The sequence below is a fragment of the Hakea prostrata genome, chromosome 4, assembly GCF_041222555.1.
Source record: "Hakea prostrata isolate BN-2017 chromosome 4, UWA_Hpros_2, whole genome shotgun sequence".
NCBI classification, from domain to species: Eukaryota; Viridiplantae; Streptophyta; class Magnoliopsida; order Proteales; family Proteaceae; genus Hakea; species Hakea prostrata.
In genome coordinates, this window is record NC_142603.1 from 1,195,104 (window position 1) to 1,207,291 (window position 12,188).

General features: G+C 37.6%; 1 protein-coding gene across 1 annotated transcript; it reads left to right on the forward strand.

Moving 5' to 3' along the window:
• The first annotated feature begins 3,022 nt into the window (after window positions 1-3,022).
• LOC149016931 (TIM-barrel signal transduction protein) lies at window positions 3,023-12,088 on the forward strand. Its single transcript, XM_089151207.1, has 9 exons — window positions 3,023-3,357; window positions 4,818-5,474; window positions 6,355-6,561; window positions 7,057-7,272; window positions 7,358-7,580; window positions 9,215-9,462; window positions 10,111-10,289; window positions 10,423-10,676; window positions 11,085-12,088. The coding sequence occupies exons 1-9, from the start codon at window positions 3,226-3,228 to the stop codon at window positions 11,234-11,236; spliced, it is 2,268 nt and encodes a 755-aa protein (XP_089007333.1). The 5' UTR covers window positions 3,023-3,225; the 3' UTR covers window positions 11,237-12,088.
• The last annotated feature ends 100 nt before the right edge of the window (window positions 12,089-12,188 follow it).

Genomic DNA, 12,188 nt, shown 5'->3' on the forward strand with positions numbered 1-12,188 from the left:
TGGCTTACCCCACACAACAGAACAAAAAAAACTCACAATTAATGCATAGGGGCAGACATTGTTGATCTAATCAAGAGCCTCCAAACCAGCATTTACTTCTGCCTTCTACTAGTATTGCCCATCCCAGGGACCCCATCAACAAGAAAACAAATTGAAAAGACCCGTTCAGAAGAAATAAATGCAACTTTACAATCCAAAGCGGCCAAAGTAGAAATTACAAAGAAAATTTTCTGAAACAAAAATGGGAATAACAAAGCATGCATGATTCTTTATAAGTAGTAACACATGATCCACCTACACCCATATCAAAATTTTCAGCATTTCTAGCAAAACAATGTCAAAGGTTCTGTCTTTTCCTTCTTTCCTGTTTCATACCTATATATGTTTTTGTTTGGTTGGTAATTGTATTATATTCTCCTGACTCACTTCTGTTTTCTCTGACAAGTGCGACAGGACTGCACATCTTTGCTGTTAGAATTTTTTGTTTTTTGTTCAGAATTGTACTGAAGGGCTTCTCTGTTGTTGCAGAAAACTGTAGTGTCGGTGGAACTGTTGTGTTCAAAGTGCAAGAAGAAGGTGATGAAGTCAATTGCAGGAATAGAAGGCATAAATTCTATTGTCCTTGACACTTCCAAAAGCACAGTGTCAGTAACTGGAGATGCTGATCCTTTCGAAATAATAAGAAAAGTGAGGAAATTCAGAAAAACTGCTCAATTTGTCAGTATAGGCCCTCAAAAGGAAGAGAAGAAGGAAGAGAAGAAAGATGAGAAAAAAGATGAGAAAAAAGATGAGAAAAAAGATGAGAAAAAAGATATCTCTGTAACTTGTACTGTTCCGAAGACATGCCAAAGATGTGATGTTTGGTATGTAAGGGAAGATCCTTATATTTACTGTTCTATTTTATAAATTTCTCCACTTCACACCTGTGATTCATGTATTATCAAAGACTCACAATAACTAGTTGTGTTGTTATCTGTTTATGAAGAATTGTCATAATTTCTCTCTCTCTCTCTCTCTCTCTCTCTCTCTGATCACACTTCATGAAATGCTCACCTGTTCCTCACCCTCCCCCAAAATCACATTGCAGGAAATGCCTCTCTTTCCCACATACATGATCACATTTCATAAAATGCTTCTTTCTCCATATTTCTCTCCCCCATCATCATATTTCATTAAATGAAAAAGTAGGTGGTGTTTCTTAAGCTTATGTGCAGAGGAAGCCATACAGTTAATGCAACTACATTTTGAAGGTTAACAATAAATATGACAATGACCAACACACATGGTTCTGCTAATTAACAAGTTAACTATATCAATTATCTTGAAAGCACACATACACTTTATTTCCCAGTTAGAGAACAGGTTTTCTAAAATTTCTACATTCGCATGTTCTTCCTCTTTCTTTAGTCTCATCTTATTTATCCTAAAATTATTAAGAGATTAATCAATGGAGTTGGGTTTGTTACAAGTCTGACTGTAGTAAAGTTTCTCGTAAAATTCCACATAAATCCACAAAATGATGGTTAGAATAGTTAGAATTCAACCACAATGCATCTGTAGTCCAATTTGGTTTGGGAGATTTGATTTGACTCTCTAATGCTATTTGAGTTGATAGCTGAGCATGAATAGGTTCCAAATTATTGACCTTATGTTGTTCTGTAAGACCCTTGAAGGAAATTCATGATGAAGTTAAAATAAAAGAAAAACTATTATTTCCATCATTATTGACCTTATGTTATTCTTTCATTTCTGAGGGATCATCTCCACAACTACCAACTGTACTGGATCACTTTATAATTACTTCAGTACAGGGACTTCCTTTCAGCAAAGGAAAAGAAAACAGATAGAAGTAATTGCAATAAATAGTTTAGATGATCATTGTTCATTATTGGTGATGAAAGCTCTGCTATTCACCCTCTGTTCCTGGGCATAAAGACTCAAAAGGCAAAAGAAGGTGTGGTATTGAGATTTTGTACAGTAGTAAAGCAGTGGCTTAAGTTGAGGGATTCCTTCCACAAGTCTGAATAATTTCAGTTCCAACACATTAGATTCTATGTGATTGATTTTCAAGGTGTCATGTATCTCATTGTAGAGTATAGGATTTGAAGAGATCACTTGTTCTACTCCCCTTATGGTTGTGAGTAAATCCTATTATTGGTATGATAGTTGTAGACAAGATAGAGGCGAATGCAGCCCAGCCAAGGGTACCTTGATGATTACAGATTACTGAGAACGCTAGTTCTTACAAAGTGGGAATTATTTAGTTTAATTTATTCAATTCTATTCTTATTGTGAATGTATTTTTGATACATTATAGCATATCCTTCTATGTAAAAGCAATAGGCCCAAGATCTTGGATTGCTTTAAAATTAATTTTAAGATGTTATGAATAATACAACACATTGCTTAGACTTTACTTCATAGTCTTAAATCCTAACAAACGTCATATCCCAAACCTACCATTTCACAAGCCCACAAGGGGACAACTCCAAGCATAATTGATATTCTAGGAAATAAATTTTATAAAATTTCCTTAATAACAAATGAAAATGGAAAAAAATTTACAGATACGTCTTCCCTTAAAGAAAATTTACATCTTTCAACCCCTGCTTCTACAGAATTCACCGAAGACCGAAAACTTCAGAACCATCCGGATATTGAACCAAAAGATTAAAGAGAGCAGGTGGATTCGCAGACCGTGAAAAGCTGCTGCAGCAAGAAATCCAAAGTGCAAAGAACAGAGAGGGGTACTTTGGTCATTAACGAAAAAGCACTGTAGTCAAAGATCAAAGATAGGGGTATTTTGGTCAGGAAAATTTTCTGAAGGCCAATTATATTGAATAGTAGGTCATTTGATGTAAATAATGAAAGCTGAAAGAGACATTTGACATTGTATGAAGACACGTGTGCTACCAACAAAAAGAAAACAATAATACACGTGTGCTTCCAACAAAAAGAAAAAAATAATAATTATGCACCGCGAGAGATGTTTGGATAAATTTATTTCCCAAAAAATAAAAATAAAAAATTTCCCAAGTGTATCACTCCCTCTGCGTGCTGTAGTGTTGACCAGAAAAACATTTGAACGTTTTGACGATCTAAGTGGATTCAGTTTCGTCTTGGAGATCGATTGCATTTTGCAGAATCAACCATCTGAACTTTCAATTTGGAAAAGGAATCATTTAGGCTATTTTCCTAGCTCCCGACTCTCTTTGACTAAGAAAAATGACAGATCATGAGAAGGTTTTTCGTGTTTTTTGCATCGGAACACTTGATACCAAGCTGGAGGAGCTCCGATTCCTCTCCGACTCCGTTAGATCCAATCTTGATATTTTCTCTAAGTGTTCTGCCGTTAAGGTTTCTCCTCCTAATCCTTTTCAGCATTCTTTCTGTTCGAAAATCCATGAAATCAACTCTCATATGCGAAATCTTCAAAGTTCAATTTATCTTATTCTTTTAATCAGATATCTAGTTCATGATCAGACAATTCCAATGCTCTTCACTTTAGAGCGGGATACTTATTTTACTGAACTCTTGAAGTCTTGCTGTAGATTATTAGCTGACGCTTTTATTCCTTTTTCAATGCTAGATGTAGTCAGGATTGTGTTTGAATTCCTTCTTTAAATTATGCTACTGTATATTCAGTTGGTGGAAGAAAAATTACTCCAATGTTCAAAGTCTAGTCTGTACAAGATAGCCCTTTAAGGGGGATTAATATTTATAAGATACTATTTTAATGTTATAGCATGTTTTAATTGATCTGACTCATTAGATTAGGAAGAGAAAAAAAAAATATCTGTAAATCCATGAATTATTGCATGGAGTCTTCTAAACGACCATCAGTATACCACACCTTCTGGTTTCAACAACCAGCATATCGTGTATCACAGGGAAGAGAAACGCTTTACCTCTGGTTCCTGCCCCAATCCCTAGCCTTTTTTCTGCCTTTGGGCATGAAAGTTGTCAACACTTAATTGGCGTCTTGATTATTGTTCCTGTTAAATGGTTAAGTAGCATAATTTCTTTCTTGCCAAAGTGCATATGTGAAGTCCAAATTTGATTCCTATTGTACAACCTGGAAAAATGGAGGAAGCCCAATTCCAGATACATGTGATTTGGACAACTGCTCAGGCCATGGGGTGAGAATGCAGTGGAAAGTTATACCCTTACTCTGGGAAACCTTGGGTTTACAAAGCATAGTAGTTCTTTCTTCTGTTTGTACAAAATGAAATGTATTACCATTTCACTAAACATGGAAACCAAGGAGTATGGATTCTCAATACACCCATTTCGGATGAGGCACGTACTGTACTAATCTAGTCTAGAGTATCATATTATTGATGATCAGTCACTGAACTGAATACAAGAGCCATTGCAAATATAAAACCCATCAATTCTTCTGAACTCATGGTATTCATATAAACTTATCTCATTAATGTCATTTTGACCATGAATCCATGTTAAAATCTCTGCTGATTTACACAAAATTCTCTCTTATTGTTGAAATAGTTTTGTAAGCCAGCTCTCCTGTGTATCTGTTACTTATAAAAGTTATTTGTTCATATCTGGTTTTGATATATTAGGTATATGACAAAAATAAATTGAAAATTATCTTCTTCACAATAAAAGGAAAATAGTTCTAAATCCTATCTAAGGTGCTGAAACTGCATGCTTGATAGTAGTTAGCTATCAATATGATTTAACTCTTTGGGTTCTTAACAGATTTTGTATATATATTTCTAGGATCTCATTTTCCCCTGCATTATACCAGGGGAATTTAATTTTGCTCTCTCTTAAGTTGCTTATGGAAATTGCAGGTTCAAGTCATAGTGGTTGATGTTTCAACTGGTCAAGAAGACACAGAAAGTGTGGAAGATTTCCCATTCGTGAGTAGAAAGGAGATTCTGTCATCTCATTTTGGATCAGAAGAGAAAATATTGAAGCACCTTCCAAGTGACAGGGGTCAGGCAGTTGCCATCATGAGTAAAGCCCTTGAAAGTTACCTGAAGAAAACTCAAGAAGATAATGTTCTTGGTGGAGCTATAGGCCTTGGAGGCAGTGGTGGAACATCCATATTATCCTCTTCTCTAAGATCTCTTCCAATTGGAGTGCCAAAGGTTATTGTATCAACCGTAGCTAGTGGACAAACTGCTCCTTACATTGGAACCTCAGATTTGATACTATTCCCATCAGTGGTAGATATATGTGGGATAAATAGTGTAAGTCGTGCTGTTCTATCAAACGCTGGAGCTGCTTTCTCTGGAATGGTGGTTGGAAGACTATTGGGATTTGAAGATTCTAATAAGATGACTGAAAAACCTACAGTTGGTGTAACCATGTTTGGGGTAACAACTCCATGTGTAAATCTTGTCAAGGAAAGACTTTTGAAAGAAGGTTATGACTCATTGGTTTTCCATGCCACTGGGGTTGGTGGAAGGGCTATGGAGGATCTGGTCAGGGCTGGATTAATACAGGTACTTCAGTTGGGCAAATCTTGTTTTCAACCAAAAGAACAGCTAAAAAATTTACTGGACCTATATGTCTTTATCATCTGAAATTCGTTCTCAGTGGTGCATGTCTTCCAAGTTCAAATAGTTGATAAGGAATGCCAGATTTATGAAACTGAAAGTAAGTATGTTAAAGGTAGAGGATGCAATTCGTTTGCAAGAAAAAATGAAGCCTTTCTTGGATTATAACCTCATTGATCTCTTGTATCTGACTGTATCAAAATTGGGGTCAGATTTATACAAACAAAATTGAGTGCTGGAGTATCCACAATTGCTATCCTTGGGAGGGGATATGTTTAGTTTGCCATGGATGGGTAATCTGGAAATTGGACTGTTGAATATATAGGGATTGAGATGGATGGCTGTGTCAAATATCAGACCAAATTCAAGAGGACGCCCTCTAGGTATTGGCATGCATCTTCTTGGTTGTCAAAGCATTGGTATTGACACTCTGGGTAGTGCTGGATTATTCAATGCTTTTGCTTTGCTACTTGGGACTTCACTTTTTGGCTGAAACATAACAGAGAAACAAAGAATCCTTGGGGTCTACAAAATTTCTACCCTATCTGACTTGCCTTGTAGCACATTCGGTGCTCATCTAGAGATTCCTTTGCATGCCTATCCACAAAACCAAATGCATTTTTTTTCTTTCTTTGGTTTGGGGGGTGGGGGTGGGCGGGCTGGGGGATTGACACAAGTGGTGATCCTAATCCACCTATATTAGTTTTAGTTTCTGTTATAGACTAGATCAAATCACCAAGTTATTTCAGTTTTGGGACTGCATCAGTTTTGGTGGTATCCCGATATGCCTATCATTTAACTCAAGTTGTCTCTTGATTTCCTTTAGGGTGTTCTGGACATTACCACAACGGAAGTTGCTGACCATGTAGTGGGTGGAGTGATGGCCTGTGACAGTTCTCGTTTTGATGCTATCATTGAAAAGAAGGTTCCGTTGGTTCTGAGCATAGGGGCCTTGGATATGGTAAATTTTGGACCTAAAGATACCATACCTTCGAATTTTCAACAGAGAAATATTTATGAACATAACAAACAGGTGAGCACGTCTCACTTTTATACCGATCAGATTTGTTATGCATACTTTTCTACTACTGAGCAGCCTTCTTTGATAAAATGAAATACAAGCTTCTCAAAGTTTATCTTCTTAGAGTGCAAATGAAAATTAGATCTTAGGAATTATATAAGATGGACAAATTCTCCCAACACACATGTACAGATTCAAAAAATTTCCACTGCTTGCCTTGTTTGATGCAGCAACAACCCCTGTCCCAACTGAATGGGATCAGCTATATGCATCCTTGCCTTCCAATTAGCTCTATTTAAGACCATATTAGATACAAATACTAAGTTAGGAATATCCTTCCTCACCACTTCTCCTAAGGTTATCTTAGGTCTGCCCCTAGTTCTTTTTCCTTGTTTGATGATTGGAGAGAAATAGCTGTTAGTTCTTCCTACGACTTTGATTGCTAAAATTTGTGTGACATGATGCTGAATATGTAGATCTGGCCACATCATCATTAATATTCTGCAGGTTTCACTAATGCGAACTACAGTAGATGAAAACCAGAAGTTTGCATCATTCATCGCAGATAAAGTAAACAAGTCGTCATCTAAGGTATGCATCTGCCTGCCACAGAAGGGCATCTCTGCCTTGGATGCACCAGGGCAGCCCTTTTATGATCCCAAAGCTACTGGAACTCTTATGTCTGAATTGGAGAGGCTTGTTGAGACAAATGTAGATAGGCAGGTACTCTTTTTACCCATCTAATGGTGCACTCTTACAAATTTACTTGTCTATGGAATACATTTCATTTACCATTTCATTTTGGCAGGTAAAGAGATATCCCTATCACATAAATGATCCAGAATTTGCAAATGCCTTGGTTGATGAATATTTGGCAATTAGCTTCAAGAATTCCAAAGATCCTGGTCTGCAACAAGATAATGTTGTTGAAGGCCATCAACATCTTCGTGAGAAATACAACAGAAAGGGGAGCTTGTCAGGCTGTGGAACCATTTGTTACAGTCCAACTGATTTCCCTGATGCAAGACCAGGTTATACTATACCTCAACATTTATGTTTTGGGCCCTAACTTCTGGAATGTGCATTATACATCTAGGGTGTTTATAACTATGGTGGAAACGGTGAGAGAGAACTTAATGATTTTGGCAGCAAAGAATTGAAGTGTGTTAAGAACTAAGAGCACTTTGTATACTTACTTTTGCCAGTTTCGAGTTTAAGTTGCATGAAGGGGGTCTTAATTGCTCCCCCCCCCCCCCCCCCCCCCCCAAAAAAAAAAAAAAGCCCCTCCCTCCCTACCAGTAAATTAATAAACAGTATTTGAAATGGTTGCTTCTGTTGCTGTATTTTGATATGCATGAACCAGAGTTGGTCACATTGCTGAGTCTGTTTTGATGGGCTAGCAAGCATGTCCCTGCAGATTCCTTAGGAGACATCTTTACTGATCAACAACAGATATGTTGTGGTCCTCATGGATGCATCACATATGTACCAGGTCACCATTTATATGAGCTGCCTTACATAGCTAGGGGGAATGGCATAAATAAGTGTTATATCATTATGTATGTTGCAGGCAAACTTGCCATGAGAAAGGGCCATAATTATGTATACAGTACTCATGTTTGGAAATTCTGATTCCACATGTTGATGCTCCAGCCAGTCAGAAAAAGAGAAATGCATGAAGCTGATGCTATGCATATCTACTTGACCATTTAAACTGCTATTTTAGTCCTTTCAAGGTGAACATCCCTGTTTTGGAAGTATAGCACATTCTTGCGTAATAGGACTCCCCAAAGCCAAAGATTTGGATGTAGCTCCACACTTTTATCTGTGTTAGAAACCCCTAGAACCTCAAAAAATATATTCTTTTTGGCTTTGTTTCTTGTGTCTTATTATTTCAACCTTAATAAACAAGTTGAGTAAATAAGATGTCAGCAGGACTTCCCTGGCAATATCCTATTTATTTATTGGTTTTGAAATTACATATGAGAAGTCCGCCGCTAGTAGAAGAGAAACATTGGTAAGGCATTAACAAAAGAAAAACTTGTGTATTGATACCCAAGTTTCAAGGCCTGTACTAAACTCATGTGGATATGCTGTTCTACAAGTACTGCTACTGTATGTGTTGCATACTGTTCCCTCGTCTGACCTAGTGTTCTCTATTACTGAAATTTCTAGAGGAGTTTTATGGATAGCTAATCATTGTAAACTTATAGAAGTATTACAATGCCAAGAATTTCAATGTTATTATGCCTACGCCACTATCCTGGAGGTCAAGTAGCTCAGGAAGTTGGATATTTTGTTTCAGTATGACCTGGATACTCAACTGTAAGTACGTATTAGCTGCTGAAAACAAGAGGAAAATTGCTTCTTGAATTTGAAATTATTGTTATTTTCTTTTGGCATTTGAGGCCTTTAAGAAAGGACATATGCATCAATAGTTATGGTAGCCAGAAAGTTCATTTTGGCTTGAATCTTTTGTGTGAGTATGCTTGCTTCATTGTTCTGGCTGAAATCCTCTGTAAATGTCACTTTTACCCTCTCTTTTCTCAATTAACAAGCTTGTAACGTTGAAGAGTGTTATAGATGAAACTAATTAAGCTGAATGTTCCTTAATGTTGTTATCTTGCAAAAATGTGTAAGACCTGATGGTTGGCCATCCTTTCAGAAACTTTGCGGAGAACTCAAGCTATACTAGATCAATTAAAAGACCAGATAAATAAGGGAATGCCCATTATAGGAGCTGGTGCAGGAACTGGCATTTCAGCTAAGTTTGAGGAAGAAGGTGGTGTAGATCTTATAGTATTATACAACTCAGGTCGCTTCCGCATGGCAGGACGGGGTTCGTTAGCAGGTTTACTGCCTTTTGCAGACGCAAATGCAGTGGTGGTTGATATGGCTAATGAAGTATTGCCAGTAAGTTCCAACTACTTGATTTCAGAAAGTCATTTTAATGATAGCATGTGCTTCTCCATATCCCAAGACCTTGAGTTTTCTCCCCCATTTGGAAATGTATGGATATCTGAAGCGAGTGATCTTTTGGAAATGCCCCTGACCACAAATGATCGGCCCTATTATTTGATAGATGGCGGAAGTCCTATTTGGCTGAATGTTAGTTTCCAACCTTAACTTCAATCATTTACCTCCAACATAATGCATACCAAACCCGCCATATTTATCCATGCACTTCCTCCTAGAGCCCTTGTCCTGTCCACCCTCTTAAATTTCCCTGGAACTTTTGCTTCGCCTCCTGATCAACTCAGTCTGGGTTGAATTTGACACGGAATCACGTCAAATTGGATGTCTGGTGTGGTTTTGTATATCAGCTAGGTGGGTCTCCTGCCTAGGAACTGCTGACCATTAGGAATCTTGAAATTATGCATTATCTTCATAACTATTATCATATCTTTTAAGATGTGAAAAAATTATATATGGACTGCATGGTTCTATGAACAGGTTTGAGCTTGATACCCCTTACCAGCAAAGTCAGACCCTGTTTCTCTTCATAGGAACGATAATTATTTTGTAGGATTCACACAAGTATAATCCAGAAATGGTTTGCAGGTGGTCAAAAAAGTACCTGTTCTTGCTGGAGTGTGTGCAACTGATCCATTTCGCCGAATGGATCACTTTATAAAGCAGCTGGAATCAATAGGTTTTTGCGGGGTGCAGAACTTTCCAACTGTTGGACTTTTTGATGGTAACTTTAGGCAAAACCTTGAAGAGACAGGAATGGGATATGGGTATGTCTCAAATTTTCTTTTAATTGAATCAATATTCAGGAGTTTTCTGTTTTCTATTCTCAAATGTCGTATCCAGATGTACATCTCTTTTTCCTCTCTTTCATGTATTTATTTTTGATGATTTATGGGTCAGCTTGGAGGTTGAGATGATTGGTAAAGCTCATAAATTTGGTCTCTTGACAACACCTTATGCTTTCAAACGAGAAGAAGCCATTGCCATGGCAAAAGCTGGAGCTGACATTATAGTTGCCCACATGGGGCTCACAACTTCAGGATCTATTGGTGCTAAAACAGCCCTCTCCTTGGGGGACAGCGTTGCTCTTGTACAAGACATTTCAGATGCTGCACATGAGATAAATTCCAATATCATTGTGCTTTGCCATGGAGGTACTATTTGTCTATCCCTACTCCCCTTTGTTTCTCTCTGCTTAGAAGACTCAAATTTTCTTTTATGATACTCTTCCTCACCCCCTCCGGCCTTCCCTTCTTTCTCTATCCAAAGACTTTTGGCGTGTTGAGTGCACAGTCTAGCATTAGGAGATACTAAGTTTAACCCTTTCACTCTCTCCTTCCTTTGTTTGGTGTCTCGAGAGACAGAGAGAGATTTTAAATTTAATATTATGAAGCTGAACTATCAAACCCTGCTCGCAAGATCCTCTGATCCCTTGACTGATAGCTTAAGGAACAAGCTCGTTATTGTTCTTTGGTTCTTCTCTTTTGTCCATTCGGTGCTAATGCAACAAACCCAAACAAAATCTCTATTAACTTAAACGGATTCCCTGACTCAATTTGCAGGTCCTATATCCAGTCCTAGAGAGGCTGAATTTGTATTAAAGAGAACCAAAGGAGTTCATGGTTTCTATGGTGCATCAAGCATGGAGAGACTGCCAGTTGAACAAGCGATCACTAGCACCATGAAAGAATATAAGTCGATTTCCATGAAGTGAAAGTGTCTTCCTCCGCACTCCCTTGGCAAATGATGCAATTCCAAAAGCCCTCATCTACGCATATAGGCATCTTCTGACTGAATTTCAGTTTGAATTTGCCGCATCATTCTGCAGCATGTAAGAATTTGATAGGCTGCCGCTCAGATCCGTTGAAGTACTTTTTTTTTTTTAACTTGGAAGACATTGATTGCCGTCTACGTCTTTAGATTTGACAAGGATTTTGGCCGTTACAAATGTGGAAATCACAGTAAGATGTTTTCTCATCAAAGGAATATTGTAATCCATGGGATTTCTGGAACTTTTGAGATGGTCAAGATGCTGCTATTTCCAGGTAGATCAGTTGCAGCAGGCGTTCAGCTGATGAACTTAGCTAAGCCTTGCAAATTGTGAGATTTCCCTTTCTCTGTCTCATTCTTCCCTTTCAGCTAATCAACTTTATCTAGAGATTCATTCACGTTGTAAAATACTGCAAGTTTACATCGGAGAATTTGAACTTTGTGGATTTTTAGGTGGGACCCATTGCAGTAGAACTCGGAAGATGCATTCTTCATTTGTTGCCCAATTTCTACCCGGTAGATGGAGCAGAATTCTCCTCTTCCTTGGGTGCCTGAGACCTGTTTAGTCCCCTTGTTTTCGTCGTTCTTTTGAATGAACATCTATTAACCAAAAAAAAGAAGTATGGAAAAATGAATAGCCCGAAGAGGGAAAATTAAATCAAAACAGGTTTGAGTGAATCTTACATAATTGTTTAGTATACATCGAAGAGTGAAAAGAGTGAAATTGACATTTCAAGTATTTGTTTAGTGTACATCGCTATTCGAAGACTTCGAAGGATGCTTTTGTAATTGATTTTTTTCACTTATTGGCTGTGTACATAATTGTTTCTTCGACCAAGGAAATAGATAAAATTGACTGCAAACTCAAGGAACTTACGTGCAATTGGCTTTTAAAA

Excerpts from the sequence above, each read along its gene's own strand:
- LOC149016931 (XM_089151207.1), top strand. The coding sequence starts at position 3,226 with ATGACAGATCATGAGAAGGTTTTTCGTGTTTTTTGCATCGGAACACTT. Across the intron at positions 7,581-9,214 it reads TTTCCCTGATGCAAGACCAG|AAACTTTGCGGAGAACTCAA; the intron begins GTTATACTATAC and ends CCATCCTTTCAG. Across the intron at positions 10,677-11,084 it reads CATTGTGCTTTGCCATGGAG|GTCCTATATCCAGTCCTAGA; the intron begins GTACTATTTGTC and ends CTCAATTTGCAG.